General features: G+C 43.0%; 1 protein-coding gene across 1 annotated transcript; it reads right to left on the bottom strand.

Annotated features, from left to right (window-relative positions):
• Nucleotides 1-13,898: 13,898 nt before the first annotated feature.
• Nucleotides 13,899-23,556, bottom strand: LOC123239329 (zinc finger protein 570-like). The gene is made up of 3 exons (XM_044666607.1): nucleotides 23,500-23,556; nucleotides 22,732-22,854; nucleotides 13,899-15,132 (listed from the first exon to the last, which is right to left on the bottom strand). The coding sequence occupies exons 1-3, from the start codon at nucleotides 23,554-23,556 to the stop codon at nucleotides 14,506-14,508; spliced, it is 807 nt and encodes a 268-aa protein (XP_044522542.1). The 3' UTR covers nucleotides 13,899-14,505.
• Nucleotides 23,557-27,458: the final 3,902 nt, after the last annotated feature.

Below are 27,458 nucleotides of genomic sequence, written 5' to 3'. Positions count from 1 at the left end.
AGGTCCCGGAGCTGCTGATGACTCGATGGGTGCCCCAAACTTGCTCTATTTCTTTTTAGCTGGGTTCAGAGCTATAGGTGAGTGTGGAGGGGGTGGGGGTGGGGCGGTTGCTCAGCTCGCGCTTGAGTGAGAGCCCTTTTTAGCTTGGAAATGTCTTGATTCCACGTACCTTCCACGCTGTGCCCTGTTGTGGGGTTCCTCCGTTCGTCTGGACTTGTTTTTATGTCCCCTTGAGGAGTTTTGTGTGTTTCGGTCAGGAGAGGTTTAGAGCTGCTTCTTACTCTGCCGCCATCTTAACCCGGAAGCCTCTGCCACCTTTTTTTGAAAAGAAATATAAAAGTAGAGATTAATCCTTCTCTTCTACTTTAATGATGTAGCAAAAGGAATGAATGAAACCTATACTTCCATCCAAGTCCTAGACAATGAAGTAATTGCTACACAACCTGTACCACTTAGCAGTTTGTTATAGGAACTGGACAGAACTCACTGAACAGCATGTTAATTTGGGATTTTAGTTAAATCTCAATTTTTTTCTAAAAAAGAAATTCCATTATTCCTACAAGTTTTGGGGTTTGTTTCGTTTCAATCTGATGTGATACTTCAAATTAGGTTCAAGGTAAATTGATTTCATTGCATACTTAGAAACATATGAAAAGTATTGTGAACTTTGTTTTGTTAGTTTTGATTTTGTGTTACATGAATCCTAATCAATTGACAGTTTCATAAACTTTTAAACACTTATGTCAATGATTTTCTATTAATCTAAATATTTTCATCCCTTTTTAAGTTCATGAAAAACTCTATCTGAATTAAATAAGCATATATGACAATCTCGTCCCTTTTAATTGTAGACAATAATTTTCTGTCCAAAATTATAAAACATTTTAGAATTATTTTTACCATTGTTGAGGGCATGATGATAAACTCCAAAGATGGGTAACTGATTATGAATCTGAAGTGAATTATGTTAAGTTCTACCAGTAGCAAACTAGGTTTTATTATTAATATAAATAAATCAGAATAACCATTTGTGTCATGATTTCAATATACACCTTACATTCATTCCATTAACATCTACCCAAGAAAGTGTATTGCACCCTCAGTTCACAGTCGTTAGGCTACTCCAAAGGCAGAGACCAACTTAATTGGTGGTTTGTGCCTCTGTGAATAAAACATAGTTTTACTTGGAGAAACTTGTCTTGATTTACACATCTGGTCATAAATTCTGCTTTACAGATCCAAGATTGAGACTTTTCAAGGAACAGTTGGAGCTGTGTTAAGGGGGTTAAGCACCCAAATGAGTACAGTGTAGAGATGATCAGGATTGCTCATTAAGGGCTCAAGTCAGGGAAGGCGGGATATGGCCAGTGAAGGAGTAATAGCCTAAGAGAGACCTGAGGAGTTAGAGGTTATAACCAAGACTGGGCTAGAAGTCTTGAAGGGAGAGGTAGAATGATGAGATTGTGAGCAGATAGGGAAAGTGGTGGATCTCTGAATGAACATGGAAATGGAACAAATAAGCAGATGATGGCAGGTGATGACTATCCCTCTAGATAACTAAATGGAATATAGGCCATGGGAATTGAGATCAAACTGGGAATGTTAAAAATAACTTCTGAGGGAAATGACTTAATGCAAATCTAGCAATTAAACTAAATCAGCGATCATGTGATTCACCAGAATAGTCACAGAGTCTGAGTGGAATTCCAGGGCAGGCTCCATACTATAAAAAGGGGAAACAAGACTGTGGGTTTATATCAAGACCAGAAAATATCCAAGGGGTTTTGACTAATTTTGCAAGAGAATTAAGTGGTCATTCACTTTACTCATAGGCATAATGGAGGCAGATGGGAGTGTCTTATGTTTTCTACCTTAACTATTCTTATTTTATGAAGCAGATTACCTACTTAATACATTTTCCTAGATCTAAATGAATCTCATTGATTCTAGGAGGGATTAAATACTAAAATCGAGATTCATCTTGATTTAACTCAGCCATCATACATGCTATTAGCTAGGACTAGCTCTTAACAAAAAGAAATCACCAAATGATCAAAAATGATGCTTCCTAAAGCTTATCCCTTTCAAGGGCCACAGCTTTGGGGAGAACATCATCTTGCATGTTTTTAATGAGGGTCTAGGGGAGGAGAAGCCCCAGAATATTAACTCCAGATGGAGCAAACTGTTAACTCCCACTTTCAGGCCCCCTCTGAAGACTTTGGACATCTGGTGAATGATCTGTTTAGGGTTTCAGCTGGATGTAAGTTCCACTGTAAACCATGTAATACCTCTCTAGCATGTTGAAACTGTTTTTCATTCCTTAATCTTGCAATCCTGAAAACAACAAGAACAACAACCACCTCAAAACCTTTCTCTTGTCCCAAGCCTGTAAACCATTTTTTCTTCACCTTCACTTCTTATCTTCTGGTAAATATAGTTGGCCTCATTTCTTCCCCAAGCATCCAACACATACCATAGTGCCAACCACAGTCAATGCTTTTTGACCAACATCTTCAGCCCCTATTAGGGACTATAGATAATAAAGCTTTGGGGTTTTCTAGTCTCCTTCTCCTCTACCCTATGCTCCCTTGGGTTCAGCAAACCTCCCCAAGACATCCCATCTAGATGCTTCCCCTGGTTGTAGGATGAGATGGAAGGACTTGGGACAACAGAACTGCACAGGATGCTTAGTACTGCTGGTGCCATTAGAAGTGACCTACTGGGGCAGCTGGGTAGCTCAGTGGATTGAGAGTCAGGCCTAGAGATGGGAGGTCCTAGGTTCAAAGCCAGCCTCAGACATTTCCCAGCTGTGTGACCCTGGGCAAGTCATTTGACCCCCATTGCCCACCCTTACCACTCTTCCACCAAGGAGCCAATACAAAGAAATTAAGGGTTTAAAAAAAAAAAGAAGTGACCTACTAAAACACTTATTTCTCATGGAGGAAACTGAGGCTGAGAAAAAGATCAGCAATTTGCACAAAGTTCTAAAACTAGATAATGGAAGAAATGTGTCTGGAAGTGGACTCTGAGTTCCAGCTCAGGGCTTTGGATACACTCTCCTCCTCTCCTTCTGGGAACTAGTCTGATCCTTCTGGGTGTCTTGTAATCTAAGTCAGTGTTTCTTCCACTATTCCAAACCCATTCATGAGGAGACTGAGGTCCAGCAAAGTAATTACTTTCCTAGGTTATTCCTTAGATGCTCAATGCTTAATTTTGAGATATACTTGAAAATAAATTTAGGCTTTATGGGGAAATGTGGGCCAGATGATCTCTGAGGTGTCTTCTAGTTTAGCATTAGTGTCTGTGTCTATGATTTTATGAAGAGCAGTGCTGAGCGGTTCTGATCTTTCTAGTCCCTCTTCCTATCATCCTCCTCCTTCTACCCTCTGGATTGGAAAGCAGTCCTGAGCCTGAGTTTTCTTCCCCCATGAGCAGGACTTCCTGACACAAAGACACTTGTATTCCCCTGATTGGAATAAAGGGGTGGACCCCACATTGGAAGAGAGGACCTACATGAAATGTTTGCCCACATGAAGGTCCAGGGTCTGACTAAGGCCTGAGATCCCTCAGTTTCCACATTTCCCACCAACAAAATAGCTGATTCCCTCAGTTTCCACATTTCTTTACTAGTTGCTGATTTGAGGCAATAATCCTTTCCCAGGCTTCTTTTCCCAGGCTCCCTTTCCCAGACCTTTTTTCCCCAGACAGAAAAACATGTTTTACTAGCACCAGATTCTCCCTTTTCTCAGTTCCTGTTATGTCCTTGGTTACCCCCACCTTCAGTTCCTTGCTCAAGGCTAACCTTTGTTATGGGAAAGTTGCTTGATTTTTCATGAGAAAGTTTCCTGGTGGTTTCTGCCTTTATAAGCCTGTGTATTCATTCAATATAGTGCACTTGATTGCCATCAGCAATTGAGCCCTTCCAAACCCAATCTTTGTCTTGTCTCTCTTCTTTTCCCTCACCTTTAACTGAGTAACTCTGGGTTTCTGTTCTGCCCCCCAAAAGGGGCTCTATCATTCCTTGATATTAAATTTTTGGGTTCAGGGATTATCATATTAGCTTGTGTGCTGTGAAAATGGGATGATTTAATTTTTTAAACTCGACGACCACATTCTCTTATATTTAGTCCAACCCTTAATTTAATCCTACAGTGCCTACTTAATTTAATCCTACAGTGCCTACTTAATTTAATCCTACAGAGAATGGAAATGAAGGAGAATTAAAGATACTATCACTCCATAATATAGTTTTGTGATAAGAAGGTTCCATCTAGACTGACAGATGGACTCCATTGAGGGAGAGCAAATTTCAAAGGGTTCAGATAAAGGCTAGCTACAATTCCATGGACAAACATTTTATGGTGAAAAATCAGTCCACAAGGTTGGGAAATACTCACAAATAAGTAGTGAAGATACAAAAGGGTAGGGACTGTGTATTTTTGCCTCTTTGTACCTCCAGCAATTAGCACAAGGATTGACAGGAAATGGGTGCTTAATATGAATGCTAGTTAGTTGTTACTTAGAAATAGTCCCAATGAAAAATAAAAGAGAGATTTCTAAAGGGACAAGTGTGGATACATGGGAACTTGCCAACAACCAGCCATTTTTAATAGTCACCCTGAAAGATAACAGATTTCTTTCCAGTAGGGATTCTCCAGTATTATATATATATATAGATATAGATATAGATATAGATATAGATATAGATAGATATATAGATATATATAGATATATATCAGTATGATATTATATTATGTATACATACATATATAGATTCAAGTAAACAAGTTTTGATATAATCATTGTTTGTCAGCATAAGGCATTGAATAGGTAACCTAGTCTCATCATTGTCTTTTTATCATGGAGCTAGATTTAGCAGTTAAGCCTAACACCTATTCTAGCCTGTATACATCATCTCTGTTGTGATCTGGAGGGGGGGTGTTTAGGCAGTCACTTGATGAGTTCCCAACCTATCCAAGTCTAATGACTAGTATCATGAGTTATCCTGATTATTTTAAAACTGGTGTACAATTTGTGCTAGTCTTTTGGGTATAAAGGAGGCCCTCTCATAAGGCTAGAATCTGGGTCTTTGGCCTTGACCAGGGTTGGAAGCAAATTTCTCTCTCCTCAGTGTCGTCTTTTTAATGTCATCTCTCAGTGACCTGGAGGTTGTGAAGGGTAAAATTTTTGGGGAAGGAGTTTGAACAAAAGTCAGGAGAGTAGCTTCTTAAACACAAAACACTTAGTTTATTATTAGGAAAATACTGATAGGAAATTGATATGAGGATAATCTTTATAATAGCTTATAATTATACCTAGGATCCCAATCCTAACTAAAAATGTTCTAAAACACCCTAAATCTATCTGCCTTCGAGGGCAGTGTCTTCTGCCAGGCCAGGCCCAGCCTACTTACCTACTCTGCCTATCTAAAGATTTACCCACTCTCTATCTACTTATCTACCCAAGATAATAAATAATCAATGAGGCCGTTAAGGCCTTAAATCCATTTCTCAGACTCCAACTGTTAGAAAAACTGCTAGTCTCAGAGAGAGGAAGCCACACACTCCTCTCCCCAGGGGACCCAGAGACCAAAAACCCTTTCCAACTGTCTGCAAGTTACTAACCACACTCAGCCACATCCTTCTAACTGTGACCAACTGACAGTTTACACAGCAGGGAGCTCCCATTCATAAATCCCTATGCTCCTTTGCTTCTTAAACAGAGAAATTAAGAAATACTCTCTTAATAAAGTCAAATACCACTGAGTAAATTCATGTATAGACAAGCTTCAGAAGAGGAATTGAAAGAACCAAGGAACCAACAGAGACAGTAAACTGATCCCATAAGCACTGAACCCCGGGCGGTGCCAGGCAAATTAAGAAACTATGATTGATTCCTGAGATGTGAGGTGTGAGAGCTCATGGGAGGAGAAAAGAACTTCTAAGTGAAGACCCCACAGGAAGTCAAGGTCTTTGGTGTGGAGGAGCAGAGGAGACCCTTGCTGGGTTTTAGCTACAGGCCCATTATGGTATCTGCAGATTAGAATGATGAAGTACTGCTCTACCTCTCTCCTACTTATTCCTCTCTTTAGTTCTACTACTACTACTACTACTACTACTACTACTACTACTACTACTACTACTACTACTACTACTACTACTACTATTACTACTACTACTACTACTATTACTACTAACTACTACTACTACTACTACTACTACTATTACTACTACTACTACTACTATTACTACTAACTACTACTACTACTAACTACTACTACTATTACTACTAACTACTACTAGTACTATTACTAGTACTAGTACTACTACTACTTTTGACTTAATAAAGTTACTGAGCTACCAGCAGCCTCAATTTTAAATATTACACCAGTCTGGCTATTTTTGAGATCAGCCCTCTGTAAGAAGGGGGGCAAGAGAGAGATGGGCTGTGGTTTGGTAACGATGTATAAGGGCCAATAATTCTCCACAGCCACCCCTCCTTACTAGGGAGACAAAATGGGGTTTCTAGAAAATTGGGGTTCCCCTGGATGGTTGTGCCAGGGCTGGGAAGGGAAATGTGTTCTCTATAAAGGAAAACAAGTGGGACCCCAACAAGTTGTTCATGCCAGAATGTTCCCACAGAAGCCTCCCTGATCCCCAGACTAGATCTGGGTTAAGATGGGAGGACTGCTTTCCTCTTCCTCCCTCAACCCACACATTCTGTCTCCCTCCCAATTCAATTACACAGATCTGACTATAATGAAACTAAAGAGGGTTTATTCAAGAACAAATAATTGAGGAATGTATGATGAGGGTGTCAGGGAAAAGGGGTATAGGTGATTCTCTAAAATCCCCTTTCAGTCCTTCACTGAGCAGGGTAGTAGCAGAGATTCTTCTACATTCCCCCAAATCCCAGCTTTTCTGACCTGATCCCCAAGTAATGGTCCTACAACTAGAATTATTGCTAACTAAATAGGGAATATGGCAAGGCAATGTCCAAGGCAATATTTGTGAGCCCCCAGGGGCCAGCTCCCCACAGAAGTCCAGACCCCCTTGGCCAAAGGTGAAGAAACTGTTGTTCAATATTCTCCACTGTATTCAGGAACTGATAGAGATCAAGTAGAAGGGTTTGTCTTCACTGAAGGTCCCAAGAAACTCTTCAGATTCACTTTGAAGGTGCTGCAGTCCCAAAATCCACCTCCCTCCTTGGCTGACCCCCAAAGCTAGAGCGAAATCCATTGGTTCTCCTCCCAGAAGTCTTTGCACTCTCAAAGAACCTATTTCTTTTTGGCTTGTAAACTTTGTTTCTCTTATTTGCATTCCCATGGTTAGAAATTACACAACTGTATGAATTTTTTTATGATATCTAAGACTAGAGCTGTTTCTAAAAGCCTTTCCACATTGATGATATTCATAAAGTTTGTCTCCAATGTGGATCCTCTGATGTGTAGCAAGATGGCTCCTCTGTGTGAAAGCTTTTCCACATTGTTTACACCACAAGGTTTCTCTCTAGTGTAGAATCTCTGATGTGTGACAAGATGGTTGGTCCCTCCTTGTGAAAGCCTTTCCACATTGTTTATATTCATAAGGTTTCTCTCCAGAGTGGATTCTCTGATGTTCAGCAAAATAGCCCCTGCAAGTGAAAAAACTTTCTACACTGATTACATTCATAAGGTTTCTTTCCAGTGTGAATTTGTTGGTTACTAAGATCACAGCTGCTTCTGAAAGCCTTTCCCCTCTGATTATACTCATAAAGTTTCTCTCCAATGTGGGTTCTTTGATGGTCCATAAGATGTGACATGTAGCTAAAGTCATTCCTCATTCATTACATTTATGAGGATCATCACTAGTACAAATCTCTGGATGTTTAAGAAGGTCTGACTTCCAACCAAAGGTATTTCTACTGTGATCACATGCAGGTGGTTTCTTTCCACTTTTAAACTAAGGATGGTCAGTAAGAGATGAGTGATCAGTGCATGTTGTTCCACATTCATTACATTCATGAACTTTCTTCCTGGTGTGAAATTTCTGGTGATTCAAGAACTTTAGCTTTTGGGTGGTCTTCCCATTTTCATTACATATATAAAGAATTCCTCCAGGATGACATTTCTGATGTTGAATGAGCTCTGAACAGGGGCTGAAGGCTGTCTTATAGGGAGTACATTGATAGGCTTCTACTTGGAGAGGTTTCTTATGGGACTCAATAAGCTGCTCTACCTGTTCATTGGAAGATTCTCTATGTTTACCATACTGAGAACAGTCCTTCCCTGGGGTCATTTTCTTACACAGAACCAGAAATGAATATTACCTGACACTCTTTACATCTTCATCAAATTCATAGTAACTCTTTGGATATTTCTCCGCTTTGATATTAGAGTCACATTTTTTTTTTTCTCAAACTGAAGTCACAAGAAGCATGACCTATGGATTTTTCCTGGTGAGATTCTTTTGCAAAAATGCTCAACTTTGCTCCCATGTCCTTCACTTTAAACTTGATCTTTGAAATGGAAGGAAATAGAAACATATATACACAGAGACAGATCCACATACCTATAAATATAGCCTCTTCCCTCCACTGAACAGAAAATGTATGATCTAGTTCTGCAGTAACAAAAAAGTCTTCATACCCAAATGGACAGAATAATAATTTAAAATGTATTTAGCTTACATCCAAAGGATGATTTAATCATCAAAGACCTTCACATCCATTCACACTGGATCCTCACAACACTTCTGTCACACGGGCAGGTCCAGCATCATTATTGTACTTCACAACTGGGACATGAGCTCTGAATGGCTTGAATGATTTGACCAATATTCCTGCAAGTGAAACTAGAATTCAAACTTGGGAGACTTCCTGTGCTCTACTCCCAGCACTAGACAACCTTTCTTCATTGCATTCTCAATCCTTTCCTCAAGAACCGTTTTTTGACTCTGCTTTTTGACTTTTGTCATGCAAAAGGCAATGTCTTGCTTTTCTGTATTTATCCATTTCGTTGCACTATCACATAGTCATTCTTTTAAAATCTAAGATTTAATATGCTAAGAATTTAGTTTACTCTTTTCAGTTAGTCTATGGTCATTTTAAGGACTATATCTAACTATTCTTACACTATTCACACTGATGGGTATTATACCACTTGTCATACCCACACTGAATTATTCATATTAATTCTTTCTCCATCATATCAGTTAGTATAATTAAATTTCCCCAGTGTTTGCTCTTCATTTCATCTTTTTTTTTTCCTGTACCAATATCTAAGACAAAACCATGACTTCCAACCCTGTTTTTGGCATTTACTGGAGGGATTACAAATTCTATTCTGATCCATCAGGTCTTGCAGGATGGTCATGCTCTATTTGTTTTTGTTTTTTTAAACTGCATTTCTCTACCCCCGAAATAAAAAAAAAAACCTTTCAATAAATGCATGTATTTCTCATTACAAAAATAGCATGTCTTCTACTATACCTTGGGTAAATCTTTCTTCTATTGTGAAAAGGTCACTATGTTTCACTAGTAATCTTCTAAACATGCTTCCTATTTAGGGGTACACAATGATGGTACAAGATCTTTGGGCCAAAAATTCCTGAATGGCACCATAACCAATAAATAATTGCATCTTTGTTATAAATATGTGTTTCCTTTTGGACAATAAGCACCTGAATATTTAAGCCTAATAGGTTTCTTTCTGCAGTGAGTCTAAACTATCCAGCTCCAGCAGATGGTGATTTGATGTTCATGCAATGATTACATCAAGCTGGTCACGTCTGAGCAAGTAGAACATATTTTTTAGTTTCTCAGCCTGTTATCAGACTGTTTCTGGTTGTCAGAAAGGGTTGACATTCAAATGCAAATCAACTCCCAATAAATGGTCACACCAATGCATGTAGCATCTGTAAGAATTTAAATTTAGGTTTTTATGCTAATATGAAAATTCTAAAGTAATACTGAGGTCACCAATTTAAAAATATAAGTCAAAATGACTTTTAGCAGCTTTATTTACAAAGAGGTCGAAAGAGTGAAAGTGGAAAAATGTAGATAAAGAACCAGAAAAGTACAGCCTAGCTAAAAATACCCTAAGTTTAATCCTAATGTCTTCAGACTGCAAATGCAAATCCAAAACCAAATGTGACCAAAATCCAAAGTCATAATTAGACTTTGATTAAGTCTAATAAGACATAAAAGATCCAGAAGACACTGAAGAATCCACCAAGAACCTTCAGTGCACATGAGGGTAAGACCACCAAGAATCTCACCAGAACTCATGCTGCTGAAGAGAGTGTCCCAACGAAGGCCCAAGGAGCAGAGAGGGTCTCCTCACCGAGGAACCAAGGAAGGAAGGAATCACTCCACTCATCACTGCAAGCAGACACAGGATCCAGGGAAAAGGTCTCCTTTGCCAGGGAAAAGAGTTTATCCAACTTGTCTATGGACTTTTATAAGGGTATTATCCCCAATCCAGTCATAGGAGGAGGGTACAAATAAAGACAATGTAACAGAACATATAGTTGATAGCCAAAACATAGTGACTGAAAGTGGCATAGTTTAACAGAATATTTTAGATTAGATTCATATGTAAACTTAAAAATAAAATTAAATCTTAAACCAAACAGTCAGCAAATACAATAAATATGACAGGATACAGTCACTCAGTGTCAGTAGAAGGTACCCATTTTACATGTGAGCAATGAATCCAAGAGTCCTTTTCTCCAATTTAGATAGCTGTTGGAGTGGTTAACAGTACTTGAAACGGACCTCCCTAGGCAGGCTGAGTTCTCCAGTGTGCTGGAAGTTCTTTATGTACACCTTGTCTCCTGAGTGTAGGTCATGGAGAGAGAAGTCTAGAAGTCCTGCTTGTACTACAGCTCCAGATTCATGCAGTTCTCTCAATTTGATCTGTAAGTCCTGTACATATGGAGCAATAGAAGTGCCCCCCCCCCATCCCACCCTGCGGCAATGATGTCTACAAAGGAGAAAAAGGCTTAACCTGTATGGTGGGATGTCCAAAAAGCATCTCAAATGGTGAGATGTGTGGATCTCCCCTGGGCCTGCTCCGAAGATAAAACAAAGCTAAGGAGAGAATCTCAGGCCATTTTAAGTGACTCTCAGTGCACAACTTTCCAATCATTTTCTTAAGATTCATTCTCTCAACTTGGGCTGAGGTCTGGGGGTGATATGTTACATGGAACTGGGAAGTGATCCCCAAACAAAAATAAATTTAAGACAAAACTGAATCAGTAAAATGAATTCCCCTGTCTGAATCAATTTCTGAACATCATCAATGAGCTTAGGGGAAATGGAGTGGGTAGCAGCAGCTGAAACAAACCCTAAATATTCCACTTTGTGGAGACACGACTGATTTTGCTTTTCAGACCTGGTGGCGTATCCTATGTAGGTCTATGATGCTTGCTATCTTCCTGGCATACTGTTGCATTTAGTGAGGCCAGGATTAGATCTACAAATTGTATCAAAGAGATATTTTGAAAATTGATATTTTCTAAATTCTGTTTTAAAACTTGAAAGAACAGGATCAGACTATCGACAAACCCTTGTTGTAACTGCGACCATGATACCTGTGAGCCTTTCAGGTGAAGGCAAATATATTTCTGGAAGCTTCATGGATAGGGATTGAGAAGAATGCTGAGCACAGATCCACCTAGATCCACCACAGTAAAATATGTGGCTGTGCTGGGAATAGAGGAGATAATTGTGGTTGAGTTGGGAACCACATTTTTATAACACGATTATTTACAGCTCTTAAATTGTGTAGGAACTGATAAACAGGTTTTTTATTTGGGTCTAGCTCTGGCTTTTTTACAGGGAAGATTGGTGCATTACATTCAGATTTGCATGGAATTATTATTCCTTGTTTAATGAGTCTTATCACTGGGGAAATTACCTCGATTGCCTATTTTGATAGGGGATATTGAGGAATGGAAGGAGGTGGACCACCTTTTTTCTTAATTTGAATAGGTACATCTGATTTGAGTAGGCCTACATGAGAAGATAATGTGGCCCTGAGAGACTCAGGTATGTCAGCTGGGATATCAAAGGTGGGGGACTCATTCATCTCCTGACTTTCTAAGAGAAGGACAGGAAACAAATTTAAGGATTCCTCAGGCAATTCTAGCATTATAGAGTCATTCTGAGAGCATGTTATCGTGCCTCTAAGTTTGCATAAAAGATCTCTCCCTAACAAATTTGTAGGGGAATTAGGCATTAAAAGGAAAGAATGTTCTACTAATAGGAGGTCCCACAGACATCATTCAAGGAGAAAGCTTTGGGACCTTTAGCAGTGTTCCTAATACAACTACTACATTTAAAGAGCCAATAGAATTGCATTCAGAATCAGGTTTACTCACCAAAACAGACTTGGAAGCTCCAGTGGCTAATAGGCAATCATAATACATGTTTCCAAACATCAGAGTCATAGTAGGTTCATTATTTTGATGGGGGATGGGGGGAAGAGAAATGGACTGAGATAACTGGTATCAAGATATCAGGGTCTGAGAAATTGAAGGTTTCACACTCCAATTCCAGAGCCCTTCCCCTCCCCTCACACCATCAAAAAGATCCCTGCCTATTCCTCTGGGGTCCCCCACATTAAGGGGGGTTGCCACAGTGAGGACAAACCCCATATTGGATGTTTTGGTGTGTTATGATTTGCCTCATTCAAATTACTATTCCTATATGAGTTCCTTGTTATTATTCCTCAAGCTTCTATTTATAAAAAGGGAAAAAAAAGGACTCCCAGAAGCAAGATACTCTCCTTAAAAGGGCTAGAAACTGTAGAGATTTGGATTACACCTGGTTTTTGGGTCAGGAAATCAAAGCTTAATTCTCAAATCCTGACTCTTTGGGGGAAAAAAAAAACTTAAACTTGTTAACCTCACTGAATACTTAACCCCTTCACACTAATCCAGAGTACTGGGCTGCAAGGTAGTAGTTTTGATCAGTCCAGACAACTGAGTCTTGTTGGCTTTTTTTAAGCCAATCTAACTTAGCTGGTAACAAACTTACTTAAAAACAGTTTAGGGAGAGTAAAAAGTGAAGAAACTGAAGAAAATAAGACTACTCATCAAACCTTCAAGATCATCCAAATTGCAATAGTTAAAATTAAATTATGAGGCCGCTGGTAGCTTTATTGCATCAAAGTAGTGAGAGTAAAGAGAGGGAAATATAGGAAAGAAATAGAGTTGCCTACCTTACCACCCTATGTGCCATTCTAATCAACAGAGGTTCCCTCAGGTCCAATCTCCAGTCAGAAGAGCATGAGAGAGAAACCAGAGCCTTGGTCTCACCTTTATAAACAGTTTTCTGCATCTACTAGCTCTCCCACATAACATCTAAGGAACCAATCATAGTTCCTAAATTTCCCTGGCAAAGCCCAGGAGGACAGTGCTTATGAGATGTTTCTTGTCTCAACTTCCTTTCTCTGAAGGCCAGTTTATCCCTGCACATCCCAATGGTAAAGGATCTCCAGGTCCCTCATTGATCACATCAAAACAGACGGAGTGGAATTCCCTTTTAATACCTAATTCATGAGGTTTCTCTTCATTGAAGATTTTCTAACATGAAACAACTGTGGAGTTTTGTGTGAAAACCTATCTAAATTGATAAAATCCATAAGGTTCCTCTCCAATGTGGATGCTTTGATGTTTAGGAAGATTATTCCTCACTGTGAAAGCCTTTCCACAGTGTTTAATTAGGTTTATTCTTAGTGTGGATTCTCTGATGTGCAGCAAGAGAGACCTTCCATGTAAAACCCTTTCCACATTGTTTACATTCATAATGTGTGGAGTGGAAATTGAGTGGACCTTGAAAACTTCAAAGTACAACCTCTTTAACCACTATTAAAAAGATACTGAGAAAACCATCACTTAAGATGCAATGCTTTATTGAGAGAGATAGAAAATGTGGAGCATTATCTCAAGTCATTAACCTAAGACAAATATTCCAAAAAGTGACAGAAAAATCCCTTATTTATAGCAGAATGCTGATACAATCAAGCCTCTGGGAAGGGCCTATAACATTTTAACAATGGTTGAAATCCAGAAATAAAGGACAGGAACATTAAGTTAAATAGCTTTATAACGAGTACATTCACGCAAATATACATTTTAAAGAAATGATCAGGAAGGTAGAGACAGATACAAAGAAAAAAGGGAGGGGGGACTGGATTATCTAAAAGGGTCTGATGTTTGAAAATGGGTACAGTGAGTACCATGCCAGCCATTGGGCTTGACTATCTGGGGGAAGTCTTTGATACTTCTAAGAACTTCTAAGACAAAAGGATACTTAAGATTTGATCATGGGGTAACTCAGGATCTAAGAACAGCCAAAACACTGACAGGCTATAAAACTTTTGTCTTTCAGGGAAAAGGATGTGGGTAGGATAATCTTGCCTTGAAGGTAGCTTGATGGGGAGGTGAGGGTGGAGGAGGGAACAAGCTTTATTAACATAGACACTAATAACTATTACTTTAATAAGAAGACACTAATTTTTCACTCTAAACAAAAAGGTTTCTCTCCAATATGGATTCGCTGATGTAGAGCAAGATAGCCCCTCCATTTGAAAGCCTTTCTACAGAGTTTACATTCATAAGGTTTCTCTCCAGTATGGATTCTCTGATGTGTAGCAAGAGAGCCCCTCCGTGTGAAAGCCTTTCCACACTGTTTACATTCATGAAGTTTCTCTCCAATATGGATTTTCTGATGAAGAGCAAGAGAACCCCAGTTTGCAAACGCCTTTCTGCAGTAAGTACATTCATAAGGTTTCTCTCCAGTGTGGATTCTGTGATGTCTGGCAAGATTGCCCCTAACTGTGAAAGCCTTTCCACACAGTTTACATTCATAAGGTTTCACTCCAGTATGGATTTGCTGATGTTTAGCAAGATGGCCCCTCTCTGTAAAAGCCTTTCCACACTGTTTACATTCATAAGGTTTCTCTCCAGTATGGATTCTCTGATGTCTAGCAACAGAGCCCCTCTCTTTGAAAGCCTTTCCACAGTGTTTACATTCATAAGGTCTCTCTCCAGTGTGGATTCTCTGATGTGCAGCAAGAGAGCCACTCCGTGTGAAAGCCTTTCCACACTGTTTACATTCATGAGGTTTGTCTCCAGTATGGCTTCTCTGATGCAGAGCAAGATGGCCCCTCCATTTAAAAGCCTTTCCACACTGCTTACATTGATAAGGTTTCTCTCCAGTATGGATTCTCTGATGTGCAGCAAGAGAGCCCCTCCAAGTGAAAGTCTTTCCACACTGTTTACATTCATAAGGTTTCTCTCCAGTATGGATTCTCTTATGTAGTGTAAGATCACCCCTCCATGTGAAAGCCTTTCCACAATGTTTACATTCATAACGTTTCTCTCCAATATGGATTCTCTGATGTAGAGCAAAAGAACCCCAGTCTGCAAAAGCCTTTCTGCAGTATTTACATTCATGAGGTTTCTCTCCATTATGAATTCTCTGATGTCTGGCAAGATTGCCCCTAACTGTGAAAGCCTTTCCACACTGTTTACATTCATAAGGTTTTTCTCCAGTATGGATTCTCTGATGTGCAGCAAGATGGCCCCTCCGACTGAAAGCCTTTCCACAGTGTATACATTTATAAGGTTTGTCTGCATTATGGAATCGTTCATGTGCAGCAAGCTCAGAGTTGTGACTGGAAGGTCTCCCACCTTTATTACTCACTGAAACCATTTTTATACTTTTACTTTTTGGATGTCTAATGAGGTCTAAACTCCAACTCAAGCCCATTCCCCCTAGGTTGCCTTGATACACAGGTATTTCCAGAGGTTTCTCATGCAATTGAACAAGTGCTACTTCTTCAGGAAAGTATTTGCTGTATTCACTATCCTGACAACAGTCATTTCCTGAAGTCAATATTGCATACTGATTTAGGACTGAATGGCTGAATTTCTCTGTAGTCTCATCAAATTCACAGTCACTCTTTGGATTTTTATTTACCTTCATATTAGAGTCACAGATTTCTCTCAAAATGAAGTGATAGGGAACCTCTTTCATACATCTCTGGAAGCCAGATCCTTCCATAAAAAGGCTCAGCTTTGTAGACATCTCCTTCACTTCAAAATTAGTCTCTGTCTCTGAAGAAATCAAATAATGACATCAACACAGAAGGAAACAGAACACACACACACAAAGAACAATATAAGTTCCTTCCTCTGATGGCAGAAAGTAAACTGATTTTTATTCTATTTCCCCAGGACAAAAGGAGTTTTCCGACTTAAACAAGCAGAACCAGTCTTTGGATACATTATTTGGCCATATTTGCAAGACAGAAGATTTTACAAATACTTTTATATACAATAACAATGAAACCTCACAATGGACCTATGACATTTGCAGACCCAAGATTCTCATTATACTTTGCAACTCATATCTTAAGTAAAGAATGGAAGAAGAGCCTGACTAACTTCTTGGCAGCTAGACTACAACTCAAACCCTGTGCCTGAGCATGCTTTGTCCACAATATTGGACAGTGTTTCTCCTTTGCTCTTTTTATCTTTCCTAAAAAGTAGTAACATTCATTAATCTTATAATTTTGTGAATCTCAGGTAACCTTCCAGATATTCTGTTCTCATAATTTTGAATGCATTAGCACATGGCTATTCTTGGTAAATTTTATATGCTCAGTTGAGAAAGAACTTCACTGTTTTTAACTCTTATGCAGTAATTCTGAAAGTGGAATATAAGTTTTCTTCTTTATTCTACAGATTCAGAGATATGCCATTTAGTGCAGACACACTAAATACTAATCTTATTTTATGACCTACTATATATTATGTCTCAAACTCTATAGTGAGACCATCATCCATCTCTCAGGAAATGAACAGCATGATTCAGCATTGGTCTGCCAGCTCCCAAGTCTAGCACTCCCTTCACTACAACAGATGGGATGATAACAACCCTTATGCACCTGCTTTCACCTCACTCACCTGGACAGGAGCCCCTTGGGCCTTTTTCCTCTAGCAGCCATGGTGCTTTCTCTTGCTGAAAACAGGAGATAAAAATTTCTCTAGGAACTGGAAACCCTGATCATAAGAAAGAATGAAGGGATCAAGAGCAAAAAATAAAAAACATAGTCCATTTAATGGAAAGGGGGCATATAAGTTAGACCTACAGAATGGTTTCTATTGTATTCACTGTTGTGACATTTGCAGGAAGGCAGAGATCATGAAATCCATTTGAAATAAAAAAAATTCCATCTTTATATACCTCTTATAATAGAAAGAGAGGCACATTCCACAACCTCCATTATCTAGAAATTAAAGGCAGCTGATACTGAAGGGATAAGAGATCAGAGCTTGGAGGGAGAAAAACAAATTTAATCTAGCTTTGGAGAAATGGCAAATGGGTGTTCCTGGGCAAGTTATTTAATCTCTGTTTGCCTCAGTTGCTTCAGCTATGAATTGAGGACAATATGAGCATCAATTTCATAGTAATGTTTTTAAATGAATGAACTTCTTTACCCAGGAGCGGACATAAAGCTGGTATTTTGAAAAGCTTATTCCCTTCCTTTCCATTCCTGTCATGTGGCCTGCAATTTGAGTAAAGAATGAAGGAGGAATCAGGATAAAGCTGCTAGACTAGGCAGAATTAAGGGCTGTGAGCTACACTTTTATACTTCTTTGAAATATTTATTTTCATATTATTTATTTTCATCAGTGAATTATCATGTAAACCCACAACTTCTCAACAAAAAACAGAAACAAACGACAGAAAAATTACATGCTTTCACTTGTATTCCAAGTTCAACAGTTCTTTCTCTGGAATTCTTTGTCATAAGCCCCTCAGAATTCTACTGGATCCTTGTATTGTTGAGTATAGCCAAGTGTATCAAAGTTGATCATTCCATAATATTACTGTTACTATGTACAATGTTCTCCTGGTTCTGCTTAATTCACTCTACATCAATTCATAATAGGTCTTTCCCACTCTTTCTGAAATCATCACATTCATCATTTATTACAGCACAATAGTATTGCATTACCATCATATGCCACAAGTTGTTCAGTTATTCACCAACTAATGTCCCTTCAATTTCCAATTCTTTGCTACCACCAAAACACTAATTACAAGTATTTTCCTACAAGTATGTCCTTCCCCTTTTTTTCTGATGTCTTTGGGGTACAGACCTAGTAGTGGTATTACTGATCAAAAGGGACGCACTGTTTTATAGCCCTTTGGTAGTCATTCCAAATTGCCCTCCAGAATTGATGGATCAGTTCACAACTCCACCAGCAATGCATTAAGTGTCCCAATTTTGCCATATATCTTCCTACCTTTCTCATTTTCCTTTACTATCACATTGGCCAATCTGTTAGGGCTGAGGTGGTACCTCAGAGTTCTTTTAATTTACTTCTCTAATCAAGAGGGATTTAAAACTTTTTTTATATGATTAGTGAGAGATTTGATTCCTTCATCTGAAAATTGCTTATTCATAACCTTTAACCATTTGTCAATTGGGGAATGACTTGGATTCTTATTAATTTGACTTTTTTTTTTTAAATGAAAAGAAGGCAGGAAAACTCGGGGCAAAGATCAGCATTTTTGCTTTTTTAATCATTAACAAAGACTCAATATTTGCTCTATATTTGGCTTGCAATGAAGACATTCCCTTAATGGCAGATTCAGGGTTAACAAAGGAAATGGTCCTTACCCAAAGAGAGTAGATTCTGCACATTCTCCAGCATGACTTCGCTGTACAGCTCTTTCTGAGAATGGTCCAACAAGCCCCACTCCTCCTGGGTGAAGTCCACAGCAACATCCTTGAATATCATTGACCCCTAAAGCAGAAAAAGTCACAGGTCTTAGACCTGAACATTCAGAATTCATCTAGTACAATACTCATTCACTGTCTGGAAGACACTGAAGCACACAAGGGATTTACCCAAACTCCTAACTTTGAAGAGTGTCAGAGCCAGTACTGGAGACAAGTCATTCCCAGCCCAGTGGAATATTGATGAAGGCATTTTGTGTCTGAAGGGACAATCATGTTGGAAGATTAAACCTTGGAGAAGTGTTTTACTCTAAAATGCTTTTTCCTATGGAATCAGGGAGATGGGAAGCACTTTCTGAATGAGATGGGAGATCCTGGGGAGGAGAAAGAGAGGAGGTGATCTGAAATTCCTCCTCATCCCAAGTGTCAGAATTGATTGGGTAAGAACATATTTTTAAGAGTTTCTGAGAAGGTAGCATGTACTTTGTATTCTAGAGGGAAAATATTACTAGTAATTAATGAGGAGAAAACAAAGAAAATGAAATTCTTTACTTAATTTCTTAAAAGGCTGAAATACCCTTATCTAGGCAAAAGCACCAAGAAGATTACATAGAGTTATATGGGATCAGACTCTTCATTTTAGCTAAGTGAAGAATTGATTGGGGATGTTGACTCTAAATGATCACCCTAGTGCAAATACTAATAATATGGAAATAGTTCTTGATAAATGACACATATAAAACCCAGTTGAATTGCTCATTGGCTACAGGAGGAGGGTGAGAAGAAGGGAGGGAAAGAACATGATTCATGTAACCATGGAAAAATATTCTAAATAAATTAATTAAATAAATAAACTTAAAAGATTACTTGGGATTTAGAGGATAACAAATCTGGAGCTCTAACTTTAGCTGGGCTAAAGGGAAACATGCCACAAAAATATCACAATTCAACATTAATATTCAAAAAAAGTTTATTTATTTAAAAAAAAAGGATCTAAGCCTAGCCCTGGAACTATAGAAACCTGAGGATTAAGGATCAAGAGAAGAAGTTAAGAGACTGACTGAGGAATAACTGACAAGGTAGAAGTCAGATCTGACAATAACATGCCTCTTGGCAGGGCTCTTCTACCTTTTCAATCTGCTACATGAAAAACAGAGGGTATTCTTGGAATTGAAAACTCTTTTCCATTTCACCCTAATTTTCAGGCTCGAATGCCCCTGGAATATCCAAAGGAGGAATAGTCTGAGGAAAGGTTGAGAGTTTCCAAACAAGGGAAGACAATTCCTCAGACTCTCAATAAAATCTAGAAATCTGAAACCCTACAGGAGCCATTCCGATGTCCTCTACACCCACCTAGGGGCTATTTTACCCCCCTGCAATGGCTCTCTCTATCCCTATATCTACATTATGTTTAACATCGTTCAACAGACATCTTCATGTCTGAAGAAGAATGAATCTGAGCTGTGATTCTTTGGGCCAGAATCAGCATTCCTCCTAACATAACAAAACTTACTTTCCCATAACAGGAGCAGGGGCAGAGAGGAGCCTCTGGAGCCAGGTCTGGCAGGGAGAGTTGGTTCTGACATATCTGAAGGGCATTCAGAGTTCAGACAGAAAACATGAAGCTCCGTGGAAACGGCAGCCAAGAGAAACAGAGGCAGCAAAAGCTCTTCATTCAGGTATAGCTAGAACCAGAAGGCAGAAAGACTTCAGGCCCAAAGGAAAGCAGAGAAATCTGGGGTCAAAGGGAAGAATGCAGAGACCTCAGTTCCAAGGAAAGGAGACAACTTCTTGTTTGGAATTCCACTGATCTGGATTGTTCCTAGTAGTCCCCACTGCCCCACCTGCCCTACTTGAGAAGTTCCAATATCACAGCTGTCCTCCAATGGTACACAAGGCCAGATCCTGCCTGCTTCTCAGCCCCAAGTACAATCCTCTGTTATCTGGAATGCCACTGCCACCAGAATGAGCCCTCTTAAACCTAGACTCCTTCCCTGCATTTAAGCCACCTGGGCAGCCACTTACAAGCTGGTCTCCCTGAGAGCTTCCCCTCATTATGCTTCCTCCTCTTCTTCTGTTTTTGTCAAGTAATTTACTTAAAATAATTGAGCCAAGAAATAAGAGCTAAAATCCTGGGCAGAATTCGTTGAAATGTCCTCTCACATGGGCTAAAGTCCCACAACTCCATTATCTTATTCAATTTCTCCTACATGTCAAAGGACGGAGCCCATCTTCAGTTTGTTTGGGTTTTATTTAAAACCCTTATCTTCCATTTTAGGATCAACAGTGTGCATTGGTTTAAGGTAGAAGAGTGGTAAGGGTTAGACATTGGAGGTTAAGAAACTTGCCCAGGGTCACATAGCTGGGAAGTGTCTGAGGCCAAATTTCAATCCAGGACTTCCCATCTCTAGGCTTGGCTCTCAATGCAGAGCCACCAAGCTGCACCCCCATCTTCAGTTTTTAAGATGCAGTTTTTAAGTCTAAAGCAAAGAAATAGTCCTCTAAAGAGTCTCCCCCAAAAGAATGGTGAAAAAGTGGCTCAAGATCATCAAGCTCAGTGATGTCATCCAGAAGGACCTGATTTTTGACAGACTCTGGGACCAAAACCCCTTTTCTCCTTCCTGTGAGACCAACAGCAACACCCAACCCCAGCACCTGTCTAAACAGTGAGACAAGGCCCCAGTAATATCTGGCAGAACAACAGGAATTTGTTGTCAGGCCAAGACAAATGATGCCCCCCACCATCACTGACCATCAGGCCTGAGAACTTCCAGTTCCCAATCCCCTTAGGACCATCCAATCAACTGGACACAAGTACCCCAACTCTGACCAAGAGGAAGCAACCCAGGTGACCTCATCCCAGACCAGCACCCTATAAAAGGCTGGCCCCTTCTCCACCCAGGTGGGGACACCCCAGCCATCCAAAGGTTACAGGCTCCCCCCTCACTCCTGCCTCCCTCCCACCCTCCTCCTTGCATCCCAGCTCCACAGCCACCTCTCCAGGTCTGCCTCCTCCCTCGCCCCCCTCCCCACCTTCCCACAATAAAGCCTCGCCACACCTCCTCACTCTCTGGTCTCACCCCCATCAGCACAGTACGGTGACCCAGGAGGAGTTGTTCTTTGCCTCCATATCACTGTTCATGAACCACGTGGTCATGTGGGATCCTTTAGAGAAGTCACCGTGATTACGATTTCCAGAAAGAGTGAGACTCGGGTTGGACACGAATTGTGTAGCTGATACCAAATATAACATTAGAATACGGGCCGCAGGCCTGGAAGGGATGGAGTCTGGGCTATCAGAATACTGAAACAAGTCATGACATGAAACTCTTCTATGGGAGGAATCAAAGCTCCAGGTCTGTGTCCTCATCTGGGGAAGCTGAAGGCCTTGCAGAGGGAGCCGGGCTCAGAGGGAATGGCGAGTGAATGGCTGGCCTGAGGAGATCCAGGAAACAAGCTGGGCCTGTCCAGGTGCCCTCTGAGCCTGTGAAAATTTATGCCAACTAGAAGCTCCAGGACTGTGGCCAAGAGAGGCTCCTCCAACCTCAGCAGTCTGAGAGCCCGGCTGGATTCAGTCCATTCTCTTCTCTGACCTCGCACTGGGCTGAGGACTCGGGATCCAAGGTTCCAGCCCTCGACACCGAACCCCACAGCCCGCTTCCTGCCGTCCTCTGGACCCTCCAGCCTGTTAGTGACTTTGCTAAGGACCCATCAGACACCCAGGAAACACCTGCCCCACCTCTCTGGGGACATTTGCTAGAGGAGGGCCGGGTGCCATCTCCAGCTTCCACAACTTTACCACAACTAACGTTTGGATCTTCCTCTCACAACGAAGGTCCTGGAAAACCCCAGAACACTGAGATGGGAGGCAGCCAGGGCTGACCCTGGAGCTCCCCTGAGGACAAGCAGGGATGGCGCCCCCTGGAGGCCTGGCAGAGACATAGTGCTGAGCTCTGCTGGATTCCAGGCTGGGAATGGGCTGCACTCACCTGGGAGGGGGGCCTCGGGGTCCCGGGGGTCATTCCCTCTGGCTCTGGGGTCTCTGCTGGGGCCACACAGGGGTCCTTCAGGGGGTGGAGCCCCGAGGATGGGGAGACTTCCTGTTTGTGGGCCTGTGAGGGAGGGGAGAAGGGGAGGGCTCAGAGGGGCTCCCAGGCCCTTCCCTGGCCTCAGGGGAGCCTCTCCTGCACAGGGGGAACAGGGAGCCTCAGGCTTGGAAAGGGGCTTGGACTGGCCAGGAAGAAGCCCCCCCACCCTCTCTGATGGCAACTTTGGCTTCATTCCATTCAGAAAGTACACTGGGTGGATTGAGGGAGACTCCTAAGAGGAGAGGATTACCTAAGGGGGTTATTGGGGGGGGGCTGGGCGGGGAGAGAGCCATCAGGTGGGGGTTGGGGTGGAGGAGAGCGTGTTGGCATTTCTTCTGTGCCCAAGATCAGAGCTCCTTCCATGGCAGCTGGGCACAGGCAGACCTCCCCTCCTCCTCTCCCTCCGGAGCTCAAATTGGCTGCTTCTCCCCTTGGTCTGTTCTGACCTGGACATCCCCCTGGAGAAGGGCTGGGAGCAGCTCCTCCCCCAGCTGCCTCCTGGCTTTGGTTGCGGGAGGGGCCATTCCCTCCCCTGGAGGAGAGCAAAGCCCCGCCCTGGCTCCTGGTCCAAACAGAGCTGCCCGGGCCACTTCCGGGTTGGTCCCTTTTCTAGGGCCCTTTAAGGTGTTGGACAGACGCGGAGTCACACAGAGACGGCCCCTCCCTCACCACTTTGGGGCCCGGGGCTCCCGCCCCGCCTCTCTTGGCACACACGCCCCCCACCATGGTATTCCCAAGTTCAGTAACCCGGAACTGCTCCACCCAGGTGTTCCCGAAAGGCCAAAAGGTAGGGAGCAAAAAGTCTCAATGGATAAAGCAGGGAGCTAGGGCCGCGCCTGCGCATTCACACCCTTCTTCCCCAACTCCGTCTCACCTAGAAATAGTCGGAGAACCACCACGGTCCACCTTCTAGTAGTTGAGAAGTCTTAAATGAAATTCCCAGCATGCTTTGGGCTGCCACAAGGGGAACTGACAGCTAGCGTGACATCAGAAACCTGGCATGCTGGGAAATGGAGTCTTCCACAGGAAAAGGACTTCCTAACAGGAAGTTATGACACATGCATTCTGGGAAATGGAGTCCTCCTGCCTTGGTCCCTGAGTTTAGAGCCCTGGAGGGGGAAGGGCTATAAAATTGTCCCCTAGCCGGGGTGGGCAGGCTACGGACTTCTCTGCCCCACCCCCATTTCCCCTCCAGTTTCTCCTTTAGAGTGGAAGCAGCCTCAGGGGACAGCCTGGCGGCACACAGCAAGTGCCTAATAAATGTCTACTGACTGACTGACTGACTGATCCCTCAATGGATCTCTGCTCCCCAAGTCCCGGGGAGGCGGTGCTGGGATTCCCCCTTCTGACACTCAGGGAGTCTCTTCCTTCCCCCACACCACCCTTCCCCTCTTTTTGCACATGCGCACACCCGCCTGCCCACACTGCAGGCCCCCTTACTAGGAATGGGTCCACCCGGACATTTCCCCCTCCCCAGGTGTCCTAACAGAAAGTCTCAGCTGCCAGAGCAGGGAGCCGAGGTCGCGCCTGCGCATGGACTCCCTCCCCCTCCCCCTCTCACCCAGCAAAGGTCCAAGAAGCACAGCTGTGAGCCTTCCAGAAGCTGACTGCTTACAGGGCATTCCCAGCATCCCTTGAGGCTGCCACAGTGGGGAGGAGCCAAGACTAGGGAGAAGTCAGGAAACGGCATTCTGGGAAATGGAGTCCCGCTGCCTGGGCCCTGGGTTTAGCCCGGGGGGGGGGGGGGGGGGGGGGTAACAGGAAATGTTCCCCTACCTGGGGGACTGCAGCCTCCTCCCCTCCCCCCATTTCCCCTCCACCCCTGCTGCTGCTTCTTTACACTGGAAGCTGCGCCAGGCTACAGCCTGGCACACAGCAGGTGCCTAATAAGTGTCTACTGATAGACTGATCAGTGAATGGATCCATCCTCCCCCAGGACCTGAGGAGGGGGTGCCAGGATTCCCCATTCTGACAGAGAAGGAAACTGAGGCACGGGGCAGTGGCTGACAGTCCAGGCCCAGGCCCCCCTCCCACAGTTTGCCTCCTCCAGGGATCTCTCTGAACATCCTGCTGCTCTTTCTTCTTTGAGGGGATCCCAGGGACTCCCCAAAGGAGGGGACAACCCCATCCCCAATTGGAGTAATCAGGTGATTCAGGGGTGCCCTCCTGGGCCTGGAACCCCCAAGATCTGGGCTCAAACCTGGCTTCAGACTCTGCCCAGCTGGGGGAGCCTGGCCAAGGCCCTTCCCCAGCCTTTACCTCAGTTTCCCCATTGTGACATCCAGACAATCAGATCCTGAGCCTGGGGGCTGTGGAAGGGGGTCCAGAGTGGATCTGGGGGCAAACAGAGCTGCTTCCTCTGGGTGGGACTCTGGGCCTAAAGCCTGAGGCCTCTGGGCCAGCTCAGGAGGGTCTCCTTCAGCAGCGCCCCCAGCCCAGGAGGCCCAAAGACCCTGCAGAGGCCTGGAGGAGGCCCAGGAACTCCCCTCCTGCCCTTGAGGAGGCCACAGAAGGCAGCAGCAGCCTCTGAGCCCAGGCTCTGAGCCTGGATGGACAGAGGACAGTCTGGGGTGTCTGTGTGTCTGTCTGCAGGGCTGCTGGGCTCAGGCTGGTCAGGCCTGTCTGACTCTTCCCCCACTTTGGGGCTTTCTGGGCAGAGGCTGGGCAGCTTTGCCATGACCTTCTGCAGCCCATTGGACAGGGGAGGAAACTGAGGCAAGTAGGGTCAAGTGACTTGTCCAGGGTCCTACAGGGGTGATCTCAGGCCTCCCTGACTCCAGCCTGAGCTCTAGCAGGCACCATCTTCCTGGGCTGGGAGGGAGCTTAGGGCAAGGATGGCCCCCATCCTCCAGGGACTGGAGCAGAGCAGGATTGGGTCTGGGGCCTGGTTGGCAACCTGGGAGAGGAAAGGGGACTTCTGGGAGGAAGAGGAAGCCTGAATAATGGGTACATGAAGGTATGCAGACACAGGGAGGGGTAGGAGAGAAACAGACTGGGCCAAGGCGTCTCTGAGCCATGTCTGCCTCCACTGGATGGCCAGGAAAGGAGGCCGAAGTCCACAGATGCCCCTCCTTGGCTCTGAGCCCCCATCATGGACCCTGACAGGTTTTTAGAGGCAAAGAAAGGAGCTTGGAGGGGTGAGCATTTAGCAAGTCCCTCCCCTGTACCAAGCACTGTGCTCCCCTCCTGGGGATGGAAAGGAAGGAAATAAAAGCACTCCCTTTCCTCCAGGAGGCCACAGTCTAATGGGGAGAAACGCTGGGAGCAGGCGTGTCCAGAGAAGGCTCTGGCAGTGTCAGGGACCAGGAAGAGCTTGTTTTCAGGAGGTGAGATTTGAGCTGAGATAGGAAGGAAGCCAAGAGGACAGGGGAGGAGAGGCAGTCATTGGAAAGGGGCAGAGTGAGGAGCTGGAGGGTCCTGGTCAGGGGACAGCCACTAGGCCAGTGTCTCTGGGTCCAAGAGGAGGTGGAGGGGAGGAAGGTGTGAGAAGACTAAAACGGGGGCTGGGCTGGCTGTGTGGTCTGCTCTGGGCCACTCAGTCTGCTGTCATTTAGTCCTGTTGGGACAACTGTCAGGTCCTTGTTGGGGACAGCCAGACTGAGGCAGCCCAGGATGCAGCCAGACAAGCCCAGGGCAGTTTTTGTATTCACTCAAGAGGGTGACCCCCATCCTCTCTAGGGATGGACACGTGGGATGTTCCATTCTGGAGATATTGTGTGTGTGTGTGTGTGTGTGTGTGTGTGTGTGACTGAGTGTGTGTGTGTGTGTGTGTGTATGTGCGTGTAACTATGTCTGTTTATCTTTGGGTATATTGTAAAAATTAAAATGAATATATAAATGAAAACTTTAAAAATATTATGGTTTTTATAAGATTTACTAGTAATCAAACCAAACCAAAATTCATTCTGGATGCTTCCAAGGAAAGCAACTAAGAAACACTCAGCTGTTCACAATGGAAAAGAAGGGGGGTTATACTTTCCAAGATGGGCTCCAAGTAGCAGCAACAGGAGCTCCAGTTACAGGGAGGGGCAGGCGGTTGGAAGATCAGGAACTGAAGCAGCAGGAATACACAGTTGGAGCTAGCAGCAGCAGCGTGGCTTTTGCTCAATGTATTTAGGCTAACTTAAAACATTGAGAAGGGGCAGCTGGGTAGCTCAGTGGAGTGAGAGTCAGGCCTAGAGACAGGAGGTCCTGGGTTCAAACCCGGCCTCAGCCACTTCCCAGCTGTGTGACCCTGGGCAAGTCACTTGACCCCCATTGCCCACCCTTACCAATCTTCCACCTATGAGACAATACACCAAGTACAAGGGTTTAAAAAAAAAAACATTGAGAATTGTTTCTCCAACTTCAGGTGGTCGCCATCATTGTAAAAAAATAAAATGAATATAAAAGGATAACTTTTAAATATTATGGCTTATATAAGATTTATTACTATGTAATTTTATTTATTGTGGTAACTGTTTGTCAGTCAAATGTGAAATATTAACCAGATTTTATTGAGCACAAAAACTCATGGTTAGAAGTTTGTTAAGCCGTGGTTTCAGTGAATTGAGAATTGGCTAAATGTGGTTAATAACCAGCCCGACACAGAGAGGGAATGTTTATTCTATGAGGTCAGAAATTGTACT

The sequence above is a fragment of the Gracilinanus agilis genome, chromosome 3 (assembly GCF_016433145.1).
Source record: "Gracilinanus agilis isolate LMUSP501 chromosome 3, AgileGrace, whole genome shotgun sequence".
Classification (NCBI taxonomy): Eukaryota; Metazoa; Chordata; class Mammalia; order Didelphimorphia; family Didelphidae; genus Gracilinanus; species Gracilinanus agilis.
This window is presented reverse-complemented; position numbering and strand designations above follow the sequence as displayed.